The 24,558-nt window shown below is 42.7% G+C and overlaps 1 protein-coding gene across 1 annotated transcript; it reads right to left on the bottom strand.

Annotated features, from left to right (window-relative positions):
* Nucleotides 1-717: 717 nt before the first annotated feature.
* Nucleotides 718-17,846, bottom strand: FUT10 (fucosyltransferase 10). The gene is made up of 5 exons (XM_060237077.1): nucleotides 17,791-17,846; nucleotides 14,457-14,787; nucleotides 10,125-10,419; nucleotides 5,011-5,846; nucleotides 718-1,315 (listed from the first exon to the last, which is right to left on the bottom strand). Exons 2-5 carry the CDS (start codon nucleotides 14,535-14,537, stop codon nucleotides 1,091-1,093), a joined length of 1,437 nt encoding a protein of 478 aa, XP_060093060.1. The 5' UTR covers nucleotides 14,538-14,787; nucleotides 17,791-17,846; the 3' UTR covers nucleotides 718-1,090.
* Nucleotides 17,847-24,558: the final 6,712 nt, after the last annotated feature.

The following is a 24,558-nucleotide window of genomic DNA, read 5'->3' as shown; positions in this document are numbered from 1 at the left end:
GTGCCCTGAAACAGGGGGAACTGGCATTCCTACTTAAATATGTCTCTGCAAAGAGAGAGCTTATTCCTCTAATGGGAAATTCATGCATTATCAGAGCAGCACAACTGGGTCCCAGGCTGCTCAGATAACTTCTACAAAATGCTCTGTGTGTGTGTGTGTGTGTAAAGTGCCATCAAATCACAGCTGATTTATGGTGACCCCAGCAAGGGGCTTCCAAGGCAAATGAGAAGCAGAGGTAGTTGGCCATTGCTTTCCTCTGTAGAATCTTCCTGGATGGTCTCCCTTCCAAATACTGACCCTGCTTAGCTTCTGATATCTGACAAGATCAGCCTATATCGTGCCATGTTCCCTCCCAAAGGCAGTACGTAGGTCAGGAGAAAGACGTAGCTCTTTCTTGCACCCATGATCCTCTAGGCCAGCAATGCCTGTATGGAAAGGAACCACAACAATCACCCAACATGCGGTTCTTTACAGAGGTCTTCAGAAGTTTCAATACTATTGATCAGCCCTTGGCATGCTGATCGCATGAAAAGCCTCTGGGACCTCCTTACCACACATCTTTCCTAGGGGGGTTGCAGATTCCCTCTGCCAGAACAGATGCAGGTAAAAACTCCTGCCCCTGCCCTGTGGTTTGGCTGTTCAGTATATCTGACATGCTTGGTCATGTGCAAAGTCCATCGCTTGGGTGGTTCATAAACACACCAGTTAGCTGAACCATGTGGGCAGATGTCTTTATAGCAGGACCACCTTGAAAGCGACTTCCAACTTGGAAGCAGCCATGATGTGAAAGACAAAGCGTAGACTTTACTTAATTATGGTCCATGTGCTCCCATGTTAATTATGCTCATAATTTATACTAGAATTAGTATAAAAATATCTCAGACGATAACCCCATTGGGTCATTTCTATTTCTGGATTAGTATTCACTGAATACCACATTTTCTTCTAGTACGTTATGTTGCTAAAACCACTTCTTAGCATATTAAGGCCATCTATAGGCAACGGCTTACCCTACAAGCTCTTTTGCAGGTTGGTGGGTTGTTGTTTTTTTTAATTCCCCCACCCTTGCTGGACTCAAAGGGCCTTCAAGTCATTTCCTGAATACCAGAGTCCAAAATTCCTGCGCTGTGAAATTCCGGTTCCTTTCGACCAGCTGCCTCAGGGCCCTTGCTTCCCTCTTGGACTGCTCAAAACTTGGTATCCACATGTCTTGTAGAGCCGTTCTGTGAGTGTTTGAAGATGAAAAAACAAACACTTCTGGTCTGGGGCAGCTCAAGTGATTGGCTTCTGCATTCCACCTTCTCGGTAACATTCCCTGGCAGAAAGGACAGAGAAACGCTATGTAAGTTTTATTAAGCAGCATGTAGGAAGGAAGACAAAGGGACTGAGAAGCTGTTACTTCCACAGTGTTATTTCTTAGCCTTTCAAGGCTGGCACCCAGTTTGGACTTCAACCATGGAACTTGGTTCTACTTTCTACTTGACAGAATCTGATACTGCACAGTTTATCATTACTAAACAGGTTCAGGCCTGATCAGTAGCCAGGATGGGAGGTCACAAAGAGACTGCTAAAAATAAAAATATAGTATCTATCGGGGTGGTCAAACTTGCTTAATGCAAGAGCCACACAGAATAAACATCAGATTTTTGAGAGCCACAAGACATGAACAAATATTACACACATGTCTTTATTAAAACTCTAAATATTGTATTTGTGCAGAAAGATAAAATGCATACGTATGCACTTTACAACATGACCATGCTAGAAGGAGACTTTAAAAAAAAAAAAGCTGGGAATAACAGTCCCCATAAGACTAGCATAGGGAAAGATTAGGGAATTGTTTTTTTCCACCAGTGGGAAAAGGAAACACACATATACCATATTAAATCACTGACCATCATTTGCATCATTATACATTGTTCTTTGCCTTGACACCAAGGCTAGTAAATACAGCTCCTACAAGAGCAACGAAACTAAAGGGGAACCCCACGCCACCCTCTTTAATCCTGCCCCCCCCCCTTCCAGTGGCTGTCTCGGCTCTTGCACTCTCTTTCCCTAGTCTCTGAGTGACTTCTGTGGTGGAGAAGAGCTTCCCCCTCCACACATAGCGGAAATAGTCATCTACTTATGGGTTAGTGCTCAGAGGGTGACTGAGGTCCTGATGCTATGCATGCTTACTTGAGAATTCCTCCTCAACTTTGGAGAGCCTCACAATATGTGTGAAAGAGCCGCATGTGGCTCTGAGCCACAGTTTGGCCACCCCTGGTATGTGTGTGTGTGTGTTAATTTTGATATGTTTTCTCTCTCCCTGACCCTTCTGCTTCAAGAAAGTAAAAAGTGGCAGTTCTGTCATCAGCGCAGCACAATTTCCCTAGCAATAGCTCTGACCTGGATCAAACTTGACTTCACCATTAGTGATATTGCTTCTCACAGGAGCAAAATCAATCCATGTTAAGCATATCAAGCAAACAAATAATAATTAAAAAGCACTTGATCCTACTGATTTTAAAACGTGTAAAGTTAAAATTCAGAAGCATTAAGGTGGGCACCAGAACTTTAGCACAGATTTTTCAATGCTATAGAAAGATTTTCAACCGCAGCTTCTGTGGATCAAAGAGCACCTGGCAAATTTTAATCTTATGATGCTGCAATCAATAAGTATTATTATAAACCATTTACTAAAGTGACCTTGTGGCATCTCTGCATATGGTGGTATCTTTACATATGCTGTAAATGTTGTTTGTGGTGTGCATGCCAGCTTAAGTCAGTGGTCATGACCCACCTGTTAAACACCAATGTACAGGTATATTTTTCTCAATGAAGTACTTGGTGGCTTCTTTCACTACTAGAATGTAGAGAACTAAGGAAGAGACAATAGTGAAATCGAAAGCAGAGTAAGTTACACCCTTCTAATTTCATTGACTTCAATGGACTGAAAAGGATGGAACTCTGTTTAAGATTACATAGCAAGTCACTTGCATATGGACTCTGGTTGAGCTTTCTATAAAATACAACTGCCTGGCTAGTATACTTTTGTCCGAAACAGTGATGTAAAAGTTCAGAAAAAAATATTTGGATAAAACTTTTATTTAGATGTTTGAATGAGCAAAACCAGGAGTGGCCAAACTGTGGCTCAGGAACCACATGTGGCTCTTTCAAACATATTGTGTGGCTCTCAAAGCCCCCACTGCTCCATCAGCCAGCTTGGAGAAGGCATTTATCTGTTTAAATCACTTCGCCAAGCCAGCAGCTTGGATGCATTTAAAGTTAAAGTTGCTTTCTTTCCACCTCTCCCTCACCTCAGCATTTGCCTTCCTTCCTGCCTCCCTGCCTTGCAGCTTTGAAACATCTGGCATTTGTGTCTTGTGGCTCTCAAACATCTGACATTTATTCTATGTAGCTCTTAAGTTAAACAAGTTTGGCCACCCCTGGGCAAAACTATATTTTAAAAACCTTCAACTCTGTCATAAGGTACACTCTCCTCTCCTGAGAAACCCAGAATTTCTAAGATTAAAATATTCAAAAGTGGTCACTTAATTGTATAGTTTCCAACATCAAATGCCTGAAGCTCAAGTACATGGGGGTACCAAACATCAACAACAGCTGGTTTGCCCATATAGTACGTATCTCAATGGCACATGAGAAACAAACGAATGCTTTTAACTCATTGTATACAGGCCTTTACTGATATAGGTGGACTTGCGTAACAGAGAACAGCTTAAATAAAAATCTTATCCTAAGGATTTCAATTCCATGTCAGATGACAAATATTTTTCTAACAATGCTGTGATATTCCTAGCTATGCTGTGATCTGACTCCTAGATCCCTCCCAGCCTCTGAATTCATAAGACTCGGTGCTGTAAATACCATTTTGAAGGAAAAGGTACTAAGCTCCAAATCTAGGACCTTTCAGAGCTTGCATCTAGCCACCTACAGAGGTCCCCAACAGAAACGAAAGAGTGCAGTCTGTAGCCATTCAACAGCACTGCAATACAAGACTTTAAACTCCCAGCAACATCAGTGGGGCCAGGACACTAGAACCCCTCCCACTGTCGCCCCCCCAAGCACCAAGAATACAGAGCATCACTGCCCCAGACAGAGAGTTCCATCTATGTCCTGGGGCTAATAGCCACTGTTAGACCTCTACTCCATATGTTTATACAATCCCCTCTTGAAGCTGTCTGTGCATGTAGCTGCCCCCACCTCCTGTGGCAGTGAATTCCATGTGGTAATCACCCTTTGGGTGAAGAAGTACTTCCTTTTATCCATTCTAACCCGACTGCTCAGCAATTTCATTGAGTGTCCACGAGTTCTTGTATTGTGAGAAAAGTACTTCTTTCCCCGATTTCTCTATCCCATGCATACTGAGGGCCTAATTACATGGTACACAGTTTGGGGGTGCACCGTCGGAAGTGGACTTGAGAGTTCCTTGCTGTAAACCCAATGAACAGGCACCTGGAGCCAGATTCAGATTGGAACAGTGGTGAGCAGAGACAGAGCACTTATGCCTTTCTCCCCCTTTGCTGGCTTCTCCTTGATCAGAAACAGCTCCAGGCACTGCTATTTGTCCCATACACTCTATCAGTACATGTGGAGCCCCCACAAGACAAATGGTTTCCCCCCAGGCTGTTTTGGTTTGCAAAAAATGACACAGGGAGAAGGCTGAAGCTCCTCTTCCTGCACCATGGAACCATTCTGAATTGGGCCCCACACACTTAGGATTTGAGTTTCTAGTGAAAAAATAAAAAAATGCATACAGATCATGTAGACCTGGAGAAAAACATAATGCATAGTTAGGCCCTAGGTCAGTTAAAGTCTGTTAGCAGATCGCTATCTGCCTTTGTGGGAGCTCTCCCAGGTCCTGCAGAACCCAAGTCTGTCTCTGTAAGCCAAAAACTGTATTCTGGATTTGTGAGTGGGAACCTGCTATCTACCACATGGTGGTTCTCAGGACAATTCTCTGTGGGTCTATAGCCCGGCTGGAATCAAGAAGGCCAGTTTTTAAATTACCTTTGCTTCTCTCCTGATGTTTTCCCACACTTTAGTACACACCATGCACTCAAAGGCATCAATGTAATTGTCCTTCGTGATATCCTGCACTCCCCAGGTGCGTTCTCTCATGGCGGTGAGAAGCTGCTCATTGGAGATGTGGCCTTTTAATTTCCACTCAAGGTAGGCTTCGTACTCCTTGTCGTCTGTATCCAAAGCCTTGATTTTCAGCGCCAGCTCCCTGGGGTGCGGAAATCCTGCCACCAGGATAGCACTTTTATTGTTGGGAAGCCAGTCTGTGACACTGGGAGAGCCATAATAAACGGGGACCACTCCCAGCTTCAGGGGTCTCCACAGTTTCTCAGTGATATAATCCTCACAAACAGCGTTCTCAAAAGCCAAGACAAATTTGTACTGAGCGAGTATCTTGTAGAAGTTATCGCTGTCCATGAAAGCTGGGTTTTTGAGATGCTCTGGAAGATCTCTGTTATGCAAACAGGCTCCATAGGAGTCCACCTCAATGTGAGTCATCAGCTCCCTCACGTAGCTGTCCCTGTCAGAGGGGGGATCACAGTCAGACTGTACGTAGACCAGTGGAGCAAGTCTCTTCCTCAAGCTGTTCTTCTCTTGCAAAGGGATCATGTACCTCAGTGACTTTAAGGCTTCAATACTTTCTAGGTACTGTGTCGTGAGGGGTAAGTGTGAGTGGCGGCTGAACGTTGCCGTGTAGTTGAACAAGGTGATAGCTGGTCTCTGGAAGAGTTTATAGTTATTTTTGGGTGACTCTTCATGGAAAAGAGCCCAGTCGTGGTGGTCTTTACGAGGAAGAGGTAAGGCATCCGTATTAAAGTCTGTACCTAGGTTTTAAAAAGCAAAAAACAAAGAAAAATTCTCTTGGCAATTATTTTTGAGTTTTTATTTTGTTTTTGTTGTCAAGTTGCAGCCAACTTATGGTGACTGCTGGTGGGGTTTTCAAGGCAAGAGATGTTTAGAGATTGTTTGCCATTGCCTGCCTCTGCATACCAACTGTGGTATTCCTTGGAGGTCTCCCATCCAAATAGTAACCAGTGCTGACCCTCGTTAGCTTCCAGAATCTGATGAGATTGGGCTAACCTGGGCTATCCAGGTCAGGGCATTTGTTTAACAAGGAAATCTAAACACACACAAATCTGATGAGATTTGGAAATGCCTGCTAAAATGCTCTGGACCCAAGTTTTTGGTTAGTTGCCAAAAATGGTCTCTCATGGTTTGAGCCTAACAGTTTAGTGATGTAAAACTATCTGAATAATGTGGGGCTACAATGACCATATGGTCAGTACACCTCTACAAAATCCAGACTTCCATACATGGCTGAGGTGATGTGGAAGCAAAACAAAGTATGGGCATAGGACCAAATGACAGGAGAGAGATCGGCTGTCAGTAAACACAAGGATCAGTGCTAAGGCATTAACTGTATATGCACTACTGACTAGGGAGTAAGCCTCCCTAATTCAGTTGAGCTTACTTTTGAATAAACAGGTATGGAATCAGAGCTTTTTATGTAAAAAGAGCTCCTTTGCATATTAGACCACACACCTTCTGATATAGCCCAGGGGTGTCAAACTCATTTGTTATGAGGGCCGGATCTGACATAAATGAGACCTTGTCGGGCTGGGCTGGGCCATGTCGGGCCAGGCCATGTGTTTGCCTATTTAAGATTAGGTAGCAGAGATATAAACTTTTAAAGGACACGGACAACCAAAGGTTTTGGTGGTTTTTTTAAACTTAAAATAAAACATGCTTTAAACATTAGCACTTGTTGGTCTTAAAGGTGCTTTCTTTTTATTTCTCCCATGGGATCCAGGAAACTGGGTAAAGGAAGCTCTGGCTCTTTCCCCCCCTCCCCAGGGCAACAGGAGGAAGAGGAGCCTCAACCAGTGGAGAAAATCTAGGTTTTGCTCTGTAGCTCCTGTGTGATTCAGCAAACCTTGCAAAGCAAGTTGAGATGCAGAAGGAAGCAAGAGAGAGGGAGCAGGGAGCAGACAAGAGCCAGTTGCTTGAGGGCCTGCTAGGAGCCTTCCAGGGGCCTGATTCAGCCCCCAAGTTGCATGTTTGACACCGCTGATGTAGCCAATCCTCCTGGAGCTTACAGTAGGCCCTGTACTAAGAGTGCTGTAAGCTCTTGGAGGATTCACTACATCAGAGAGTGTGGTCTAATATGCAAAAGAGTTCCTGTTACAAAAAAAGCCCTGTATGGAATTAAGCTGCATATGCAAATAAAAGGATCTATGAGAAAGGATGATTAAGAGATTGCATAGTTCTCCATGCAGTCCATCAACTTACTGTAACTGCATGATATTACACAGAAGATTTTGTACTTTTGTGGGTTTCATGAAAACCTAAGATGATAAAACACTGTGCAAGTCCCCTTAGATGTATCGAAGCTTGACATCACTTTTTTTGTTTTGCCATCAAGTCCCAGCTGACCTATGGCAACTCGGTAGGGTTTTCAAGGCAAGAGATGGTCAGAGGTGGTTTGCCATTGCCTGCCTCTGCATCATGACTCTGGCATTCCTTGGAGGTCTCCCACCCAAATACTAGGCAGGGAAAATCCTGCTTAGCTTCCAGGATCTGATGAGACTGAGGTAGCCTAGGCTATCCAGGCCAGGGCCTTCTTAACACACACACACACACACACACACACAATGAAACCTGCTTTCCTTGAAGTTCCAGTGTTCAGGTTATCTATGTAATGAATATACATATGGTTCTGGATTATTAAGAGAATACTCATCAGACAAGTATAGGAGCCCGTGGCACAGAGTGGTAAAGCTGCAGTACTGCAGTCCAAGCTCTCTGCTCATGACCTGAAGCGAGGCTCAGGTAGCCAGCTCAAGGTTGACTCAGCCTTCCTAGGTCGGTAAAATGAGTCCCCAGCTTGCTGGGGGCAAAGTGCAGATGACTGGGGAAGACAGTGGCAAACCACCCCGTAAAAAGTCTGCCGTGAAAATGTCATGATGCAACGTCACCCCAGAGTTGGAAATGACTAGTGCTTGCACAGGGGACTACCTTTACCTTTTTTACATCAGTCAGGTATTATGAAAAGAGGAGTTTTTTCCCACCCATCTGAAGAAAGCCAGTCTGAGCTTAAGAAACCCATCAGCTTCTTTGGAGCCCTGCCAAAACTGACAGCAGAAATAATTCAGCATAAAAATCACAAGTTCTGAGAGATTTAGGAAATACGTTTCAAAATCTTCAGTCATTAGAACTGCAGCTATAATTATCTACTTTCCTTCTGCATTTCCAAACTCCCGGCCTTTGAACTGCAACCACGAGGGCTAGAAGCTTTTAAAAACAAACAGAACCTCTTTTCTTTTCACTAAGGCTGCTTCTACGCACGTTAGATAATACACTTTCAGTGCACTATAGCAATCATTTGCAACAGGATTTTCCTGTGTGAAACTCCATGTATATTATTCAATGCATGTGAAAGCAGACTCAGAGTTCAGGAATGGGGGCTTTTAGGAAAGAACATGATGTAGCATAATTTGCAATACACCAGCTAGAGAAACAGTGGATACAAAATAGAAATATGCTGTTAACTAGGGAAGAATAGTCACCATTATGTTAATGCACATTTCTCATTTTAGGCTTTATTAAAAACAAATCAGGAACAATTCCTGCTGAGAAAGGAAAACAGAAGATCTCAGAAGACTATCAGAAACAAATGAGGAACATGCAAAGAGCAACTTTTTACAGACCTACACTTTCAAGGTGAAAAGTATGACAGATTCACTGTGCTGTATCCCATCAATCTTAGTCAAGCAGATGGACAGCCTTTACAGACACAAGAGGCGGCAAGAATATGCTCCAGACCAGAATAAGATGGAAAGGCATGAATAGGTCTATTAAAGGAACAATAAAATTTCAATGATGAGCAGTTTTCAAAATTTAAGACAGGGAACCTGTCATATGCGGCAGTCAAGGAAGAGAAGTGGTGGAAAGTGCCATCAAGTCACAACCAACTTGTGGAAACCCAACAGGCTTTTCGAGGCAAAAAACAATCAGAGGTGGTTTGCCATTGCTTGCTTTCATGATATGACCTTGGTATTCCTTGGAGATCTCCCAGGCAAATACTAGCTTAGATTCCAAGATCTGACAAGATTGGGATAGCCTGGGCCAGGGCTTTTTTTTTTTTTTGTAGCAGGAGCACTGTTGCATATTAGGTCACACACCCCTGATGTGGCCAATCCTCCAAGCGCCTACAGGGCTTTTACAGGGCCTACTGTAAGGAAGCCTTCCCCAGGTAGATGTAGAACTCTAGCCCTTGTCAGTTAAGCATCATCTGGAAGGAAGGGAAGAAGAAGAAGAAGACTGCAGATTTTTACCCTGCCCTTCTCTCCAAAACAGAGACTCAAGAGCGGCTTACAATCTCCTATATCTTCTCCCCCCACAACAGACACCCTGTGAGGTGGGTGGGGCTGAGAGGGCTCTCACAGCAGCTGCCCTTTCAAGGACAACTCCTGCAATAGCTATGGCTCACCCAAGGCCATTCCAACAGCTACAAGTGGAGGAGTGGGGAATCAAATCCAGTTCTCCCAGATAAGAGTCCATACACTTAAACACTACACCAAAATGGGGATGAGAAAACACCCATTAGACCAAAACAGGGCCTATCCCCTCAATGGCACATTAAGACCTCAATTTTTCCCTCCTTCCAAGATGGTGCTTATGATTTTCTGCTGTGTGGTTTTTAAAAAGTTCCTCTGAACTGCCGAACTACACAAGAGGAAAGGAACACATTCAGCTTCTCAAAAATAAGACAACCAAATCAAATCAAGCCTGAACTCTTTCTAGAAGCTAAAATGAACAAACTGAGGTTATCATACTTTGCCGCATTATGAGAAAACAAGAGTTGCTGGAAAATACAATAATGCCAGGAAAAGCTGAAGGCGGCAGGAAAAGAGGAAGATCTATGAGATGGATTGTGTCAGCTGAGGAAGCCGTGGCTCTTAGTTTGCAAGATCTGAGCAAGGCTGTTAATGGCAGAAAATTTTGTATGTCATTAATTCATAGGGGCGCCATGAGTTGGAAGTAATTTGATGGCATTTAGCACCCACACACATCTCGAAAATTACAGCAAACTAGTTCCTTACCGTAGAAGAGAAATGCCTTTGTTATAGGATTGTACTGATAAGTCCTGTTGATTGTAAAGAAGCAGGCATCTTGACCACACTGACCAAGCCGCCCAGTCTCTCCTGTCAGTGGAGACCACCAAACCAAGATAGGATGGCTGTCTTTGTCCATGATTGTCTTTACGGTGTTGGAAAATTCTGGTTTCTTTGCTAACAAGCTTGCATCTTTCTGGCGTTCTTCCTCCTTGAATGCACCCTTTTGTGAAGCTGAGCTTTTCGTCTCCATCCTTTCAGACTTTCCAAGTTCTACAGCCACCTTTTGGAAAAGGAGAAAAATCCAGATTATCCAATACAACACCATCTTGACAGCAAGATTCAGTACCTTGACAGACAAAGGTGGTTTGGAGAACAATCAGTCAGATGTCATTGGCCAGACGGTTACATTGTTTTCCTAATGCCCATCTAGACATTACTGATTGCTGCCTGTATCTATATGTACTTCAGATAATACATGGCTGACTCCATTTTGAAATGATTCATAACAAAAGACTGCTGAAACCATAGACATCTTTAGGAATTTCTGCCAGGACAGAGTGCTAGGTCAGGCACTGCAGAAAGGAATCTGCCTAAAGAAGCTTGGGTTTCCCCACTTTGTATGCTTTTTGCCACTTTTTCGAAGTTTTTCTTCTAAAATTAGGCAAGCCACAGTCCTTGTTTGGGAGATAATAGAAGCCTACCTATAGTCCAATAATGTATATGAAGCATTCTGAACAATGACAGAAGTACATACTTGCCAAGCAGGGCTTTTTTTTGTAGCAGGAAGTCCTTCGCATATTAAGCCACCAACCCCCTCCAATGCAGCCAATCCCCCAAGAGCTTACAGGGCTCTTCTTACAGGGCCTACTGTAAGCTCCAGGAGGATTGGCTACATCAGGGCGGTGTGGCCTAATATGCAAGGGAGTCCCTGCTACAAAAAAACCTCTGGTCCAAGTGTCAGCATGAAGAACCTCTCAAATTCCCCTCCACTTACCCACATTATTTCTCCAGTTTATTTCACTGGGAGTTCATTTCAAAAAGGGCTTTTGAAATATCTCAGCACGCTGGAACAAACAGATCAGAAAAGGTTTTTTGAACCTTTGGATTTTGAAAATCAACAAGGTATAGGGGGCAGGAGGTTATAAAAAATCTTCATGTCCCTTGTGCTATGGCAGTTCATTAAACATGGCCTGAGTATTTTTCCAGATACTAAATGCAGTTCTTAAACTGATTAATCAATAACATTCAGAAGCCAATGGGCTGTAACCTCCCACTACTATTTTGTTCTACTGTAGTCAATGGGATTCCTATGAGGATAAATTATTTCAGGATTTCATTGTTCTCATGTGATTACAGTCAGGTTAGCTGGATTGTTGTTTCACTGTGAATCATGCTTTGAGTTGCCAATTTATTAACCAGCTGATGTAGCTGTGCACACATGAGCAAAATGAACCTTTTTGCAGCATTATAAGAACATAAGAGAAGCCATGTTGGATCAGGCCAACGGCCCATCAAGTCCAACACTCTGTGTCACACAGTGGCAAAAATTTTTATATACACACATACACTGTGGCTAATAGCCACTGATGGACCTGTGCTCCATATTTTTATCTAAACCCTTCATGAAGGTGGCTATACTTGTGGCTGCCACCACCTCCTGTGGCAGTGAATTCCACATGTTAATCACCCTATATTATCTCTAACACATACATAGCAAGAGGCACATGGATCAGTAGTTATATAGTCAAGCTCTAGGTAAGAAACATCAAAATTCCTAGTTTGCCAGTTCCACTGCGTGCATCTGATGTATCTTTGTATTGCTAATGTTTGAGTCTATCTAATTTCCTTATCAACAAATGTTATGAGCTGAATTCAACCACTTTTTCTGCTGGTCTGAAACTAAGAAAGCATCCTCTTATTCTGAGAGTTATGGGACCTCAAAGTACAAAAATAATAAGCAATAACATCATGGCAAACAGCACTAATCAATAATTAATAATAACACCATCTAGGGATTAAAACTGTATACCTTTGAGATGTTTTAATAATTTACTGTGATTTTATTGTAACAATTTAATTTTATGTTGTTTTAATTGTTGTTAGCCCGTCAGGGGAAGGCGGGATACAAATATAATAAAACAAACAAACAAATAAATAAAATTTGGGCCTGGGGCTATAGTATAGAGGTGAAATGGATGAGATTGAAAGAAGAAGCTGGCTGGATCCATCCTTATATATGTTCTCTCCTGCTGTCCCGGCTGTTTAGATATGAATCTGCACAAAACTCTTTTCAAAGATTGCATCCATGTGTACCCATGATGCTACTGATATGCGCAGTCTACATGTTTTTTGAATAGGGCAATGGGTATGCTTGCGTGCACTGGGTTTTTCAGAGTTGTGGTTCATGCATATGTGTATCGAAGCTGTATGAACATGTAAAATACACATGGATATAAAATACACATGTCAACTGTGTGTGTCAGGAACACTGCAGGTGATACATGTTTCCAATACATATAGTTGCTAGGCTCCTGATAGATGTGGAAGTACGTGTGGAGTTCTAGCAGGAGCTCCTTTGCATATTAGGCCAAACCCCTTGATGTAGCCAATCCTCCAAGAGTTTACAAAAAAGAGCCTTGTAAGCTCTTGGAGGATTGGCTACATCAGGGGTGTGTGGTCTAATATGCAAAGGAGCTCCTGCTAGAATTCTACCCGTGTGGAAGTCTGATTATAGGGTTGCTAGCTTCCAGGTGGTAGCTGGAGATTTCTTGGGATCACTGTTGATCTTCAAGCAGCAGAGATCGGCCAACCTGGAAGAAACTGTCCCTTTGAAAGGTGGACACTATGGCAGGGTTGTCGAACTCATTTGTTATGAGAGCCAAATCTGACAAATGAGACCTTGTTGGGCCAAGCCATGTTGAGCCAGGTTGTGTGTTAGCAGAGATATAAACTTTATAAAGGACACAGACAAACTCAATTAAAGATTTAAAAAAACCCTTAAAATAAAACATGCTTAAAACATTAGTACTCGTTGATCTTAAAGGTGCTTTCTTTGTATCTCTCCCATGTGATCCGGGGAACTGGACAAAGGAAATTCTGGCTCTTTCCTTCCTTCCCCAGGGAGCCAGAAGGGGGAGGAGCCTCAGCCAACAGAAAGAAGAGAGGCTTGGCGCAGTAGTTCTGCTGTGCAATTGAGAGAGCCTGGCAAAGCAAGCTCTTCCTCCCCAAGAGAGGAGCCTCAGCCAATGGAAAAAATAGAGGTTTTACTTTGTAGCTCCTGTGCGATTGAGCAAGCCTGTTATGCAGAAGGAAGCAAGCGAGAGGGAGAAAAAAGTAGATGACAGCCAGTTGCTTGGGGCCTGATAGGAGCCCTCCGAGGGGTTGATTTGGCCCCCGGGCCGCATGTTTGACACCCCTGCACTATGGCATTATGCCCCACTGAAGTCCCTCCCCTCCTCAAACCCTGCCCTCCCCAGGCTCCACCCCCCCAAATCTTCAGGTGTTTCCCAACCCAGACCTAGGAACCTTAGGAAGTCATTAACATTAGAACTTGGCCTTCGTTATATTTAAACCTTATAAAAATACAGACTGTTTTTGTTTCGCTTATGTACTTGCTTCTGATGTTCAAGTTCATATACTCATTTCAACCATAACGCTCTAACTCACATTTTAATAGAATCCTTTTTTACTGCCCAATGTAAATGTGTTCACCCATTATCCATAATAAAAAGCCAATGCTAGCAGGAGCCCATTGCATATGACGATATAAAATTCATTGTAACCTTTTCACACTATAAAAACGTATAATTTCTACACAATAAATTGGAGTCATGAAGAGATTATCACTGATCAGTTTATCCTTCTCCATGACATCTCATCACTTACCAAGAGCAACCAGGCTGGGATAAAACAGTTCACAATCATGTGAATGCCATCATTTTACACATCCCCATAAAGGTATTTATATATTTATACTCCATTTGCCTCCCCAAAGAAGTTTGCAGTATTGTTTTCCCTTCCTCTGTTTTATCCTACAACCACAACCTTGTGAGGTAGGTTACTGAGTGAGTGACTGTCTCTGTACAGTAAGCCCTATACTAAGAACCTGTAAGCTCCTGATGGAATGGCTACATCAGGGGTGTGTGGCCTAATATGCAAAGGAGTTCCTGCTACAAAAAAAGCCCTGCTTGACAGCACTTTTCACCACCACCACCACCTTGATGCCCTCGTCCGCCCTCCCTCCCAACCACTACGGACAGCAACTGTATTCCTCCCTTCTATCATTTTCCAGTTTGTTGTCCTAAAGATCTGTGATACCTGGAGAGTGACGAGAAGGAAAAAAAATGCCATCACGCAGAAACAGGATGCCCAAAATCTCTTCTTCCTGATTGCATTCATTCCTTAACGTTCAGGCATGAAGGACATGCATTAGTGATTCACAGTTACTTTGCCTGCTCCATACCAGGATGTGGTCTACCCGGGGACCTCTTTTCAGTTATGGTGTTTCACTGTGGCCACCAATGACAAAGATTTGATGCCATCAAGGACTGAGATTCAAACTTGAAGCCAGAGTGGATTTTTGATCTTCAGTCAACAGCAAGGCTGATTCTTGGGCCGAGGGTTTTTGGGAAGTGGATGCATCCATCTGCTAAATCAAAATACACAGTTCTGAGTTATATTTTTGAGACTGTAGTCCCGCCTGACCACGTTAGTCATAATAATCGAGACAGTCTGTGTCCCATGGTGTTTTGCGAGAATAAAAACAACATGGCATTTTAGTCTGACAAGCCTGAGAATCTCAGTTTATGTACATAAAGAAAGCAAATTTCTAGCCTGTACGTAGAAAAGACTAACAAAATTTGTGGTAGAGTATGTGCTTTAACAAAATTTATGATAGCTTTAAGTCTAAAAAATAAAGACTAACAAAAATTGTGGTAGGGTATGAGCTTTTGTGAGTCACTGCTCACTTCTTCAGAACTCTGAACAAATGGGCAGTGACTCACCAAAGCTCCTAACCCTGCCACAAATTGTGTTAGTCTTTAAGGTGCTCTTACTCTTTTCTACTGCTACAGGCAGACTAACACAGGTACTCATTGTGATCTAGCCTATAAGGATAGGCTTGAGAAAGTGAAGGGTCATATCTTATAAAATCTTGTAAACTAAAGATGGTGGGCTGATGGGAGACACAACTGCATTTGTTCCTTCCAAAATAAGGTATACTAAGTATGTGGTATATGTAAATGCTCTTAGTTTACATAAACTATGAAACTTGCAGTATTTAGCTTTTCTGGGCTTAAAATACGGTGCAAAAAATCTGAGTTGTCTTTCTCTTTTTAAATTGACATCACCTTATACTGAGCCAGATCACTGGGAACGATTTCCCACTCACCCTACGCTGCTCTGATGTTCCTCTTTTCAGCGCGACGTCCTTCCGATTTCCCACTATCTGCCCCAGGGCTTCAGTAAAGATCAGCGTTTTTGCGCAGCAAAGAGAAAATGGTTTTTAGTGGTTTCTTTGCTGCACAAAAATGTTGACGCAAGCTGAAGCCCCGGGGCAGATAGAGAGAAATCAGGACGCCACGCTGAAAAGAGGAACGTCAGAGCGGCGTAGGGTGAGTGCAAAATCGGTTTGGGTCTACCAAAGTCTGCACATCTAGTCTGACCAGCAGCAGCTCTGTAGTAGACATCTTTCCTATCACCTACTTTTTGTGTATTTATTCTAGACATGCCAGGGATTGAACATGGGACCTGCTGCTCGCAAAGCAGATGCTCTACTCTTGAGGTCTCTATAGCCAGAATGACTACAGTGCAAAGTCCTGGTTTTATGCCACATATTGAACTGTTTTAAATGTGGTTTTTGTATGAAAAGGATCATTTTGACCTATGGGGGGGAAAAAACCCAAAACCAAAGATGGGTGGTGGTAATAAAATGCTACCATCTTTCAATCGATGTTTCCATCCCTTCTTTTCTTGGCCTTCCTGTGGTGCTTTTTAACACCAAGTACACAAAGACCTGTGGCACAGAGTGATAAAGCTGCAGTACTGCAGTCGGAGTCCTCTGCTCACGACCTGAGTTCGATCCCGGCGGAAGCTGAGTTCAGGTAGCCGGCTCAAGGTTGACTCAGCCTTCCATCCTTCCGAGGTAGGTAAAATGAATACGCAGCTTGCTGGGGGGGAAAGTATAGATGACTGGGGAAGGCGATGGCAAACCACCCCGTAAAAAGTCTGCCATGAAAACGTCATGATGCGATGTCACCCCAGAGTCGGAAACAACTGGTGCTTGCACAGGGGACTACCTTTACCTTTTTAAACAAAGACTATCAAGGTTCCCCATTTAACACAGCAGTGGAGAGGGGAGAGATCTGAAAGTTGGTGCCTTAGAGTCACCAACTTTTTTCAGGAACTGTTCCACTGCCTGCAGTGGCTGACCAGCAAACAAATACTCATCAGACCACCTTTTCCCTATATGTGTCTATAGTGGCGAGGGGTGAGAGCTTCACCTATGGGCAGTGCCATCTTCGGCAAAGACTACTTTTGCCGTAGTGAAATTGCCAACATTGACATTTTTACAACTGCGCTTTATGTGAAATTTTCCGCACCAGGCGCAATCCTGAAGTTTTCTTCTTACCCTGCATTTTCAGAATTCACGTGCTTAATAATGCACTGTCAATGCACCGTTTGCAAGTGGATTTTCCTTTTTGCACTGGAAGATCCAATTGCGAATGATTGCTAAAGTGCCCTGAAAGTGCATTATCTCACTAGTGGCCAGTTCCACATAAGACCTTTAATCCTGGTTCAGCCCTGTCCCCAAACTGGCATTCTAGACTTGAATCATGAAATCCTAGAAACCAACTCTATGAGTTTATGATTCTAGCGTAGAAAATCAGTTTGGAGACAGGGCTGAACCAGGATTAAAGGTCTAGTGCATGCAAGCAGCCTAAAACCGGTGATTAAAAAAAAAAACAAAGAGAAAACTTTGTTTTTGTGTCTGGTGAGGAAAAATCTACTATGGAAAAAATTCACATAAAGTGCAGTTTTTAAAATATCAATGAGGGCATTTCACTACTGCGGAAATGGTCATAAGAGTTACACCCTCTGCTCCATGGAAGTCAGCGGTCTGAAAAGAGTGCAACTCCGCGTAGGAGGGCCCTGTGCATCCCTTTGCATGCAGTCCTTTAAAGTTCCGCCGTCCTCATCTTGCTCCGGTGGAAACTGCCAGCTTTTCTTTCTTCTTTTAAACTGGTCCGGTTCCCCCATCCCCAATGCAGAATGCATTTTCCTGGGGTGCGGATAAAATAAAGCGCGGGGGGGGGGGGGTTGTTTGTTTGCTTGATGTTAAAAAGCACCACAGGAGGGCCAAAAAGAGAAGGAAACATCGACTGGAAGAGCGGGTCACGTAGTAGCATTTTACCACCATCAGCCTTCTTCGTTTTTATTTTCCCCTAACAGGTCGAAACGATTCTTTTCCTATAAAAGCCACATTTTTTAAAGAAAACCCCAAAAACTTCAGAGTATGGCGAACAAACAAGCCTTTCGAAGATGCCGCAGTCGCAAGCGGCTCCTTCTGCGTTTGGCAACCTCTCCGTCGAGAGATCTCTCTCTCCGTGTGTGTGCATGGGTGTTTTAAGAAAAAACAAACCGAAATACTCACCCCCAGATAACTGTTCGTCTCGCTCGTTGTTGCTAGGCTCTTTATACTTTCAGTTTGTACATTTGTCCCTTTAGGATTTTCAAGGGTAGAGGAAAACCTGGGGCGGATGAGAAAGCTGCCCACGCCAAGTCTTCCCTCTGGGAGCTACAATTCATGACAATCCACCTTCCGGGATTTCACATATCCCGTTTGGGGAAAGCGGCGCAGAAGCCAAGAGTGGGGATTCCCCCCCCCCTCTCTTTTCCAGATGTATTTTTTTTTTTTTTTTTGCAAAGCAAAGTTCGGTTCATTACGTTAATAGGTCCATCGTTTAATTGAAGTCATCGCTTCCTGGAAGTCCCGAACAAGGAGATCTCAGGGCGCCCCTCCCCTTCTTTGCAGCCCCCGTTATAATTTAAATAAAGGGTTTCTAAAATGATTTCAAGCATCTCGTTTTAAGAGTGCATTAAAACCGGAGATTGCTGATCTGTAGCCGGGCGGGATTACTGCTGCATTATGCTAGAGTTGCCAATTTGGGAAAGAGCAGCGTCAGGAAGAAAAAAAAATATTAGGAGCGTTCAAATCCCATTAAAGGGGGGGGGGGGATACGAATTTGCAAGGTCTGCCCAGATTTGCTAAGATTGACTGCAAATTTCATATGACAGTGATGCTAAACGTGTCTTCGTTTAAAATGTTTTTACCCTCTTTTCCCACAGTTCAAGGCAGTTCTTTTTTTAAATACTATGAAAATGTAACATGACATATAAAATACGCAATCTTAAAAAAACTAACAAGAAATTCAGCAACCAGCAAAAAACCCCAAAACATTAGAAGTGGAGTGTTGAGACACATACAGTGGTGTGGTGATGAGGTTGGAATCTGGGAGTACAGAGTTCAAATCCTCCCTTTGCTAGACTGGGTGACCTTGGGCCAGTGGGTGGTGTTGACCTCGGAGGGTTTTCCAGGCAAGAGACATTCAAAGGTGGTGTGCCACTACCTGCCTCCACAGCATCAGAACCTGAGTATTCCTGCCATTCCTTGGTGGTCTTCCATCCAAATATTAGTCGGGGCCAACCCTGCTTAGCTTCTGAAATCTGATGAAACTGGGCTAGCCAGTTGCTCTTAGCCTAACCTACCTCACAGGGTCGTTGTGCACTAAAGTGAAGGGAAGAATTCCCAAATGGGTTCATGTAGAAGAACATTCACTCTGTGAGATATGTCAATCAGGCTATTGCGTGGCAAATAAGGATTTCCCAAAAAGATGCTTCCCTCAGAGAAGCAGTTTTCCCTGGCTTGTACCAAGGTGGGACTCTACAGTTTAAAATGGCCCTCTGGTATCGCTGTAGTTGCACCCACTTCATTCATAAACCACACTGTGTAATCGGAGCAAAATCTACCTTTCTTACCAGCCTCACTTGGAAATACAAATACTGGACACAACAGAGTATCCTAAAGGTTTCCAATCTTGCTGAGCCAGAGACTGCATACAGGCCCAATGGTTAAAAACACTTCTGTGGGGGGGTTTTTCCCACCTGAAGGTGACACATACTGTTGCTGAAGACAATTTTTTTCTTTCTCCTACTGGCTGTTGGAGTGACAGCAGGCAAGGCCCACTGAAAGCAGATCTCCCACCCCCAATGAGCCCATGGCAACCCTATGTGGAACATGAGATCCAGATGAAGCTCTTCATTTTGGGGAAAGGATGGTTTTGAGAAGAAGTCAATGATTGCCTGAAAGGAATGCCAGCCTGAATCTGGCATCCACTGGGAGTCTGGGGTTGCCACCATCACAACTGCATTACATCTCTTCAAGGGAGGTACTCAACCTGGAAATGACATCACATACTGCTCTAGGAATCAACAGAAACACTGTGGTTTTACCCATAGAGTTTCAAGCAATTCCAAAACAGAGTAACATCACTTCTGGGTTTCTCCTGGAAGTTACATAATGCCCTTGCACCAAGAGGGAAATTGCTGAATTACAAATTATTATGTAACTTGGAACAAACCTCCCCAGGACTGAACAGGAATATTGGTTGTTGTTGTTGTTTTTATCTTATTACATATGCTAAACCCATTCTCACTGTGTATAGCTATATATCCACAGTATTCCAGTGTATTTCTCTTTTAGAATTGTGTATCAGAATTTATGTTTTTTGTATTGACATACTCAAATAAGGGATATAGGCTGTTTATCTCATTACATAAACTGAATCCATCTTCCACTATATTTTAATGTATCCTTTTTTTCTTATGGCAAACTAGAATTATCATAATGTATGTTACATGTTAAAAAAATAATTAGTTGGACAGGAATACCTCTGGGGAAGACATGTTCTCAGTTTAACCCAAACTTGCAAGCAATAGAGCAATTAGCAGACTCCATTTATTGCCAAATGACACTCTCACCATCATTCTCCCATTCTGACATGTTACTCTTTTATTGGTTTCCCACACAAATGCTGTCCAGACCACATTTGTTAATGTCACTATTTTGCTATTGGATTCTACCTTTGTACCACTTTGCATTCTTAACCACTGCCCACCAGCTATACGTACCCCATTCCATTGTCTGATGATATATGCATGCACATGAAAACTTACATTCTAAATAAAACTTTGTTGGTTTTAAAGGTGCTACTGGACTCCTACTTTGTTCTGTTGCTTCAGACCAACATGACTACCCACCTACTGGATCAATTCAAACAGATGTTATTATAGAGATACTTCTTTCTAATTCAGGTTCTGCTGTGCTGAATAATTTGGTGTCATTCATAAACCTCAGTCCAGATCCCAGATCAGGAGCGCAGTCCCAACAAACAAATTAAGAAAACACTCTCCTTCTGATGTTTGAGGGTAATTTGTATCTGCTCTCTGATAGCCAGCAGCTGATGATATGTGATTTGAATATGGAGTACAAATAAGTTTCTTGACCTGCTCTGCCATCCAAAGGAATCCAGCAGTTATTACAACCGCACCATTGGCAAGAGATCACACCAATAAATAAACAATTAGAAATGTAACCTTAACTTGTGCATAGGGTGTGAAAACACTGTTGTGCAAATCATCAGGAGCTTTCCTCCAAAATACGGTAGAAGAAAACAGCTATCAACTGCAGAGTGTTTACAACCAGCCACTCAGATATCTTATAACAGTGCTAAACTCCAGTAACAGATCATATTATACTGCCTGGCAAAATCCAAAAGAAACATGAAACCAAGGTTGTGTCCACACGTGATTGGATGTTGCATTATTGCAGGGGTGGCCAAACTTGCTTCATGTAAGACCCATATAGAATAAATGTCAGATGTCGGAGGAAGGGAGGGAAGAAGGAAGGAAGGAAAATAGATGGGGGAGGGGAAAGGAAAGCAACTAGCTTTAAATGCATTCTCCAAGCCACCAGCTGGTTTGGAGAAGTGATTTAAAGAGACAAATGCCTTCTCCAAGCCAGCCAATGGGGTGGTGGGGCTTTGTAAGTGCCAGTTTGGTGTAGTAGTTAAGTGCACAGACTCTTATCTGGAAAAACCAGGTGTGATTCCTCACTTCTCCACTTGCAGTTGCTGGAATGGCCTTGGGTCAGCCATAGCTCTCATAGTTGTCCTTGAAAGGGCAGCTGCTGTAAGAGCTCTCTCAGCCCCGCCTACCTCACAGGGTGTCTGTTATGTATGTGTGTGTGTGGGGGGGGGAAGTAAAGGAGATTGTGACCACTCTGAGACTCTGAGATTCAGAGTATAGGGTGGGATATAAATCCAAAATCATCTTCTTCTTCCATGCAATGTACATGAAAGAGCTACATGCATAGCCCGTGCATGGGAATAGGCCATGTAGGCAGCTGCCTGGGTTGCCACATGGCCAAGGGGCACTGCCAAGCATCCCCTCTCCTCACACCGCCCAGTGCCTTACTGCCTACCAACATAAACTTTGCCCACCAACAAGTTATCAGTCAGGACAAAGCTTCTGGCCAGATCATTAGAGGTCACACTAATCTCTAGATTCAACCTAATACATGTAGGTTTGGGGGATGGAGACTGAAGAGGGTGGGGATTTCAATGCGGTATACATGCCATAGAGTCCACCTTCCAACGCAGCCCTTTTCTCCATGTGAAGTGATCTCTGTTGCCTGGAAATCAGGTGTAATTCCAGGAAATCTCTGGCAACCACCTGGAGGCTGGCAACCCAATTGTTTAGGTAACAGGGACTGCAGGTAAGTCCCTTTACCTTAGTCTCTCCCCTCCCTTAGGATAATACTAACCTACATTATAGGATTGTCGTAAGGATCAATGTGTGTGAAGCATTTTGAACATCTAAAATGCAAATTCTATTCTTTGTTTTAGGGAAAAATTGGACTTTTGGCTGTTGTGTAGCTCAAAATCATCCAGTTGTTTCAAAGCTTTTGAGCTGTGGTTTTATTTTGAATTATGGATTCACCGTTTTCTCTGTTTCTGTATTTAAAACATGTTTTTTGCTGCCTTTCCAGAGAACTGCTTGAGGCATGTTAGGAGAATGAGCAAAAGGAAGAGCATTTCCTGCAGACTGCAGTTTGGCCACATGGTGGCACTGTGTTCTGTTGGCAATGCTGGGATTTTGTCCCCTGAATTTTCAAGCATAGGACTTCTCCCCCTGCTATGGCATTTCAAGTTTAAACAGTTTTTAGTAATTCAACCACATTCCTGTACTGAAATAAAATTATATAAACCTTCCCCACATTGGAGAGTGGAGCAGCACATGCAGGGCACCTTAATGAGGAAGGCCTGACATAAGAAATTCTATGCATTCAAGTTACCGTTAAAAGTTATCGTTAAATTACCGTTAAAAAAAAGATTGAGAAAATAACTATTCAAATTGATTACTTTGGGTTATTTTTGTTGGTGATGTTATAGATATCATTCCATCCCTTTTCTCACTAAGAGATGGCCTTGAATACTGTTCTTAGACATGTCCACATCTGAGGTAAAAGTGTGGAGCTAAGTCCGGATTAGTGTTTACAATCTGAACTGAAACAGCCATTCTCCATATAATATATTTTACATTTTATACACCCCTTCATGTAAAGAGCTCTCCCCTCTATTCACATGACAACCTTTGTGAGGAAGGTGAGATGGGTCACTCACCCAATGAACTGCATGGCTAGAGCGGCAGTTCTGACAGGATGCCAATCTTACCTCTTCAGTGAATGCCATTTGAAATAACTATGTTATCTATCTGTCTGTCTATTGTTCACTGGATGAGCATGCACCCTCAATAATTGTTGGAGCAGGACTTCAAAGGTTTCAAAAAATTTTTAAAAAGAGAGATCCTAAGGACACTTTCCTGCAAGTAAACCTCATTGAATAAACAGTAGTAGGATTTAGAGTAGACCTGCTCAGGATTGCTGTCTTAGGCAATGTTGGTCACAGAAGATAAATGAGAAGCTAGCATTCAGTGGCTGTTCTATTTATAAATTAGAAATAATAAAATATGTTGGAAACCAGGGCTTCTTTCATGGAAAAAGAGATGCCAGAACTCTCAAGAAGGAAATGGGTGCCCCTCGTGTAAACATTTTTTGAGAATTTTCTTTCCCATTAAGAGGTTCTGTAACTCCATTCCACTGTGTTCCCCCAGAACCGGTTGGAAACATCCTTCCTCTTCATCCACATAATGCTAGCCAATTGGCAGAATTTAAAGGAAGACTTGACTTCCTTTTGTGACTAGTCATAGACACAGAAAAGAGAACTGGGAAGAGAAAAGGAATTGTAAAAAAAGAAGTGCATACTTGGCCAGAAAGTGAAAACTGAAGGTTTAAACAGATCTTTGAAAGATAAAATAGTATTTTTATTACACTGTCAGAATTGAAGCAAAGGCCCACTGACTTACTGGAATATTTGGCTATGGCTGGGGAAATATACTGTTTTTTCACAAAACTGGATGGTAGGTGGAATTCAGTGGCTGCAACGTTTTGATGCATTACCACAGTGTGAATTTTTAACCAATCTTTTAAAGGGTCAGGTGTCCTATTTCCCCTCCCCACCTTTGTGACCCTCTACAGTTTGTTTTTCACTTGGGAGAAAGCCTTCAATGCCTTCAAACACTGCATTTCACAAATCTTTAAAATCCAGACATGTGGGCACTCAGCTGGTGAAGACTTTCTCATTCTTCTATGTCCATTTGATAAGTTTCTGCCTTTCATCAGGATTTTTAAAAAATCAAATCCACGTGGGGGGGAGGTGTAGCTGTGCTAAAAAATAAAGTGTAACATTCTTGTGTCTTCTTTTAATTATAGGACATTATTTATTTCTGTGTTTATAAACTGTCTGACCTATTACTGCAGAGATTTAAGGAAAGCTGGATCACCAAAGTAGTAGACACATTCAGACACCTAAGCAGGCACATTCAATAAGAAAAAGAGCCTGTCGTATCATATGCTGTGATCACACACATAAAACAACGCACTTTCCAACTGCCAGTATTCAGTCTGAAAGTGCATTATTTTGTGTGTGATCCCAGCCTGGATTACACTTCGGCTGTGATCACACACACTAATTAATACACTTTCAATCCACTTTTAATGCACTTTCCAACTGGATTTTGCCACTTCACACAAGTAAAATCCAATTGGAAAGTGCATTGAAAATGGATTGAAAGTGCATTATTTAGTGGATTGAAAGTGCCCGAGTGTATCAGCGCGGCTCCGCTTTGAAAAGTTTCTGATATCTGCAACGGGACCGTGAGTTTCTTTTAGAACACTATTGAGATGACGGCTTCTTGAGCAAAAGCTGCCAAAAAAATGACAGCAGCGATTAGAAAACACAGA

This window comes from Heteronotia binoei, chromosome 4 (genome assembly GCF_032191835.1).
Source record: "Heteronotia binoei isolate CCM8104 ecotype False Entrance Well chromosome 4, APGP_CSIRO_Hbin_v1, whole genome shotgun sequence".
Lineage (NCBI taxonomy): Eukaryota > Metazoa > Chordata > Lepidosauria > Squamata > Gekkonidae > Heteronotia > Heteronotia binoei.
This window is presented reverse-complemented; position numbering and strand designations above follow the sequence as displayed.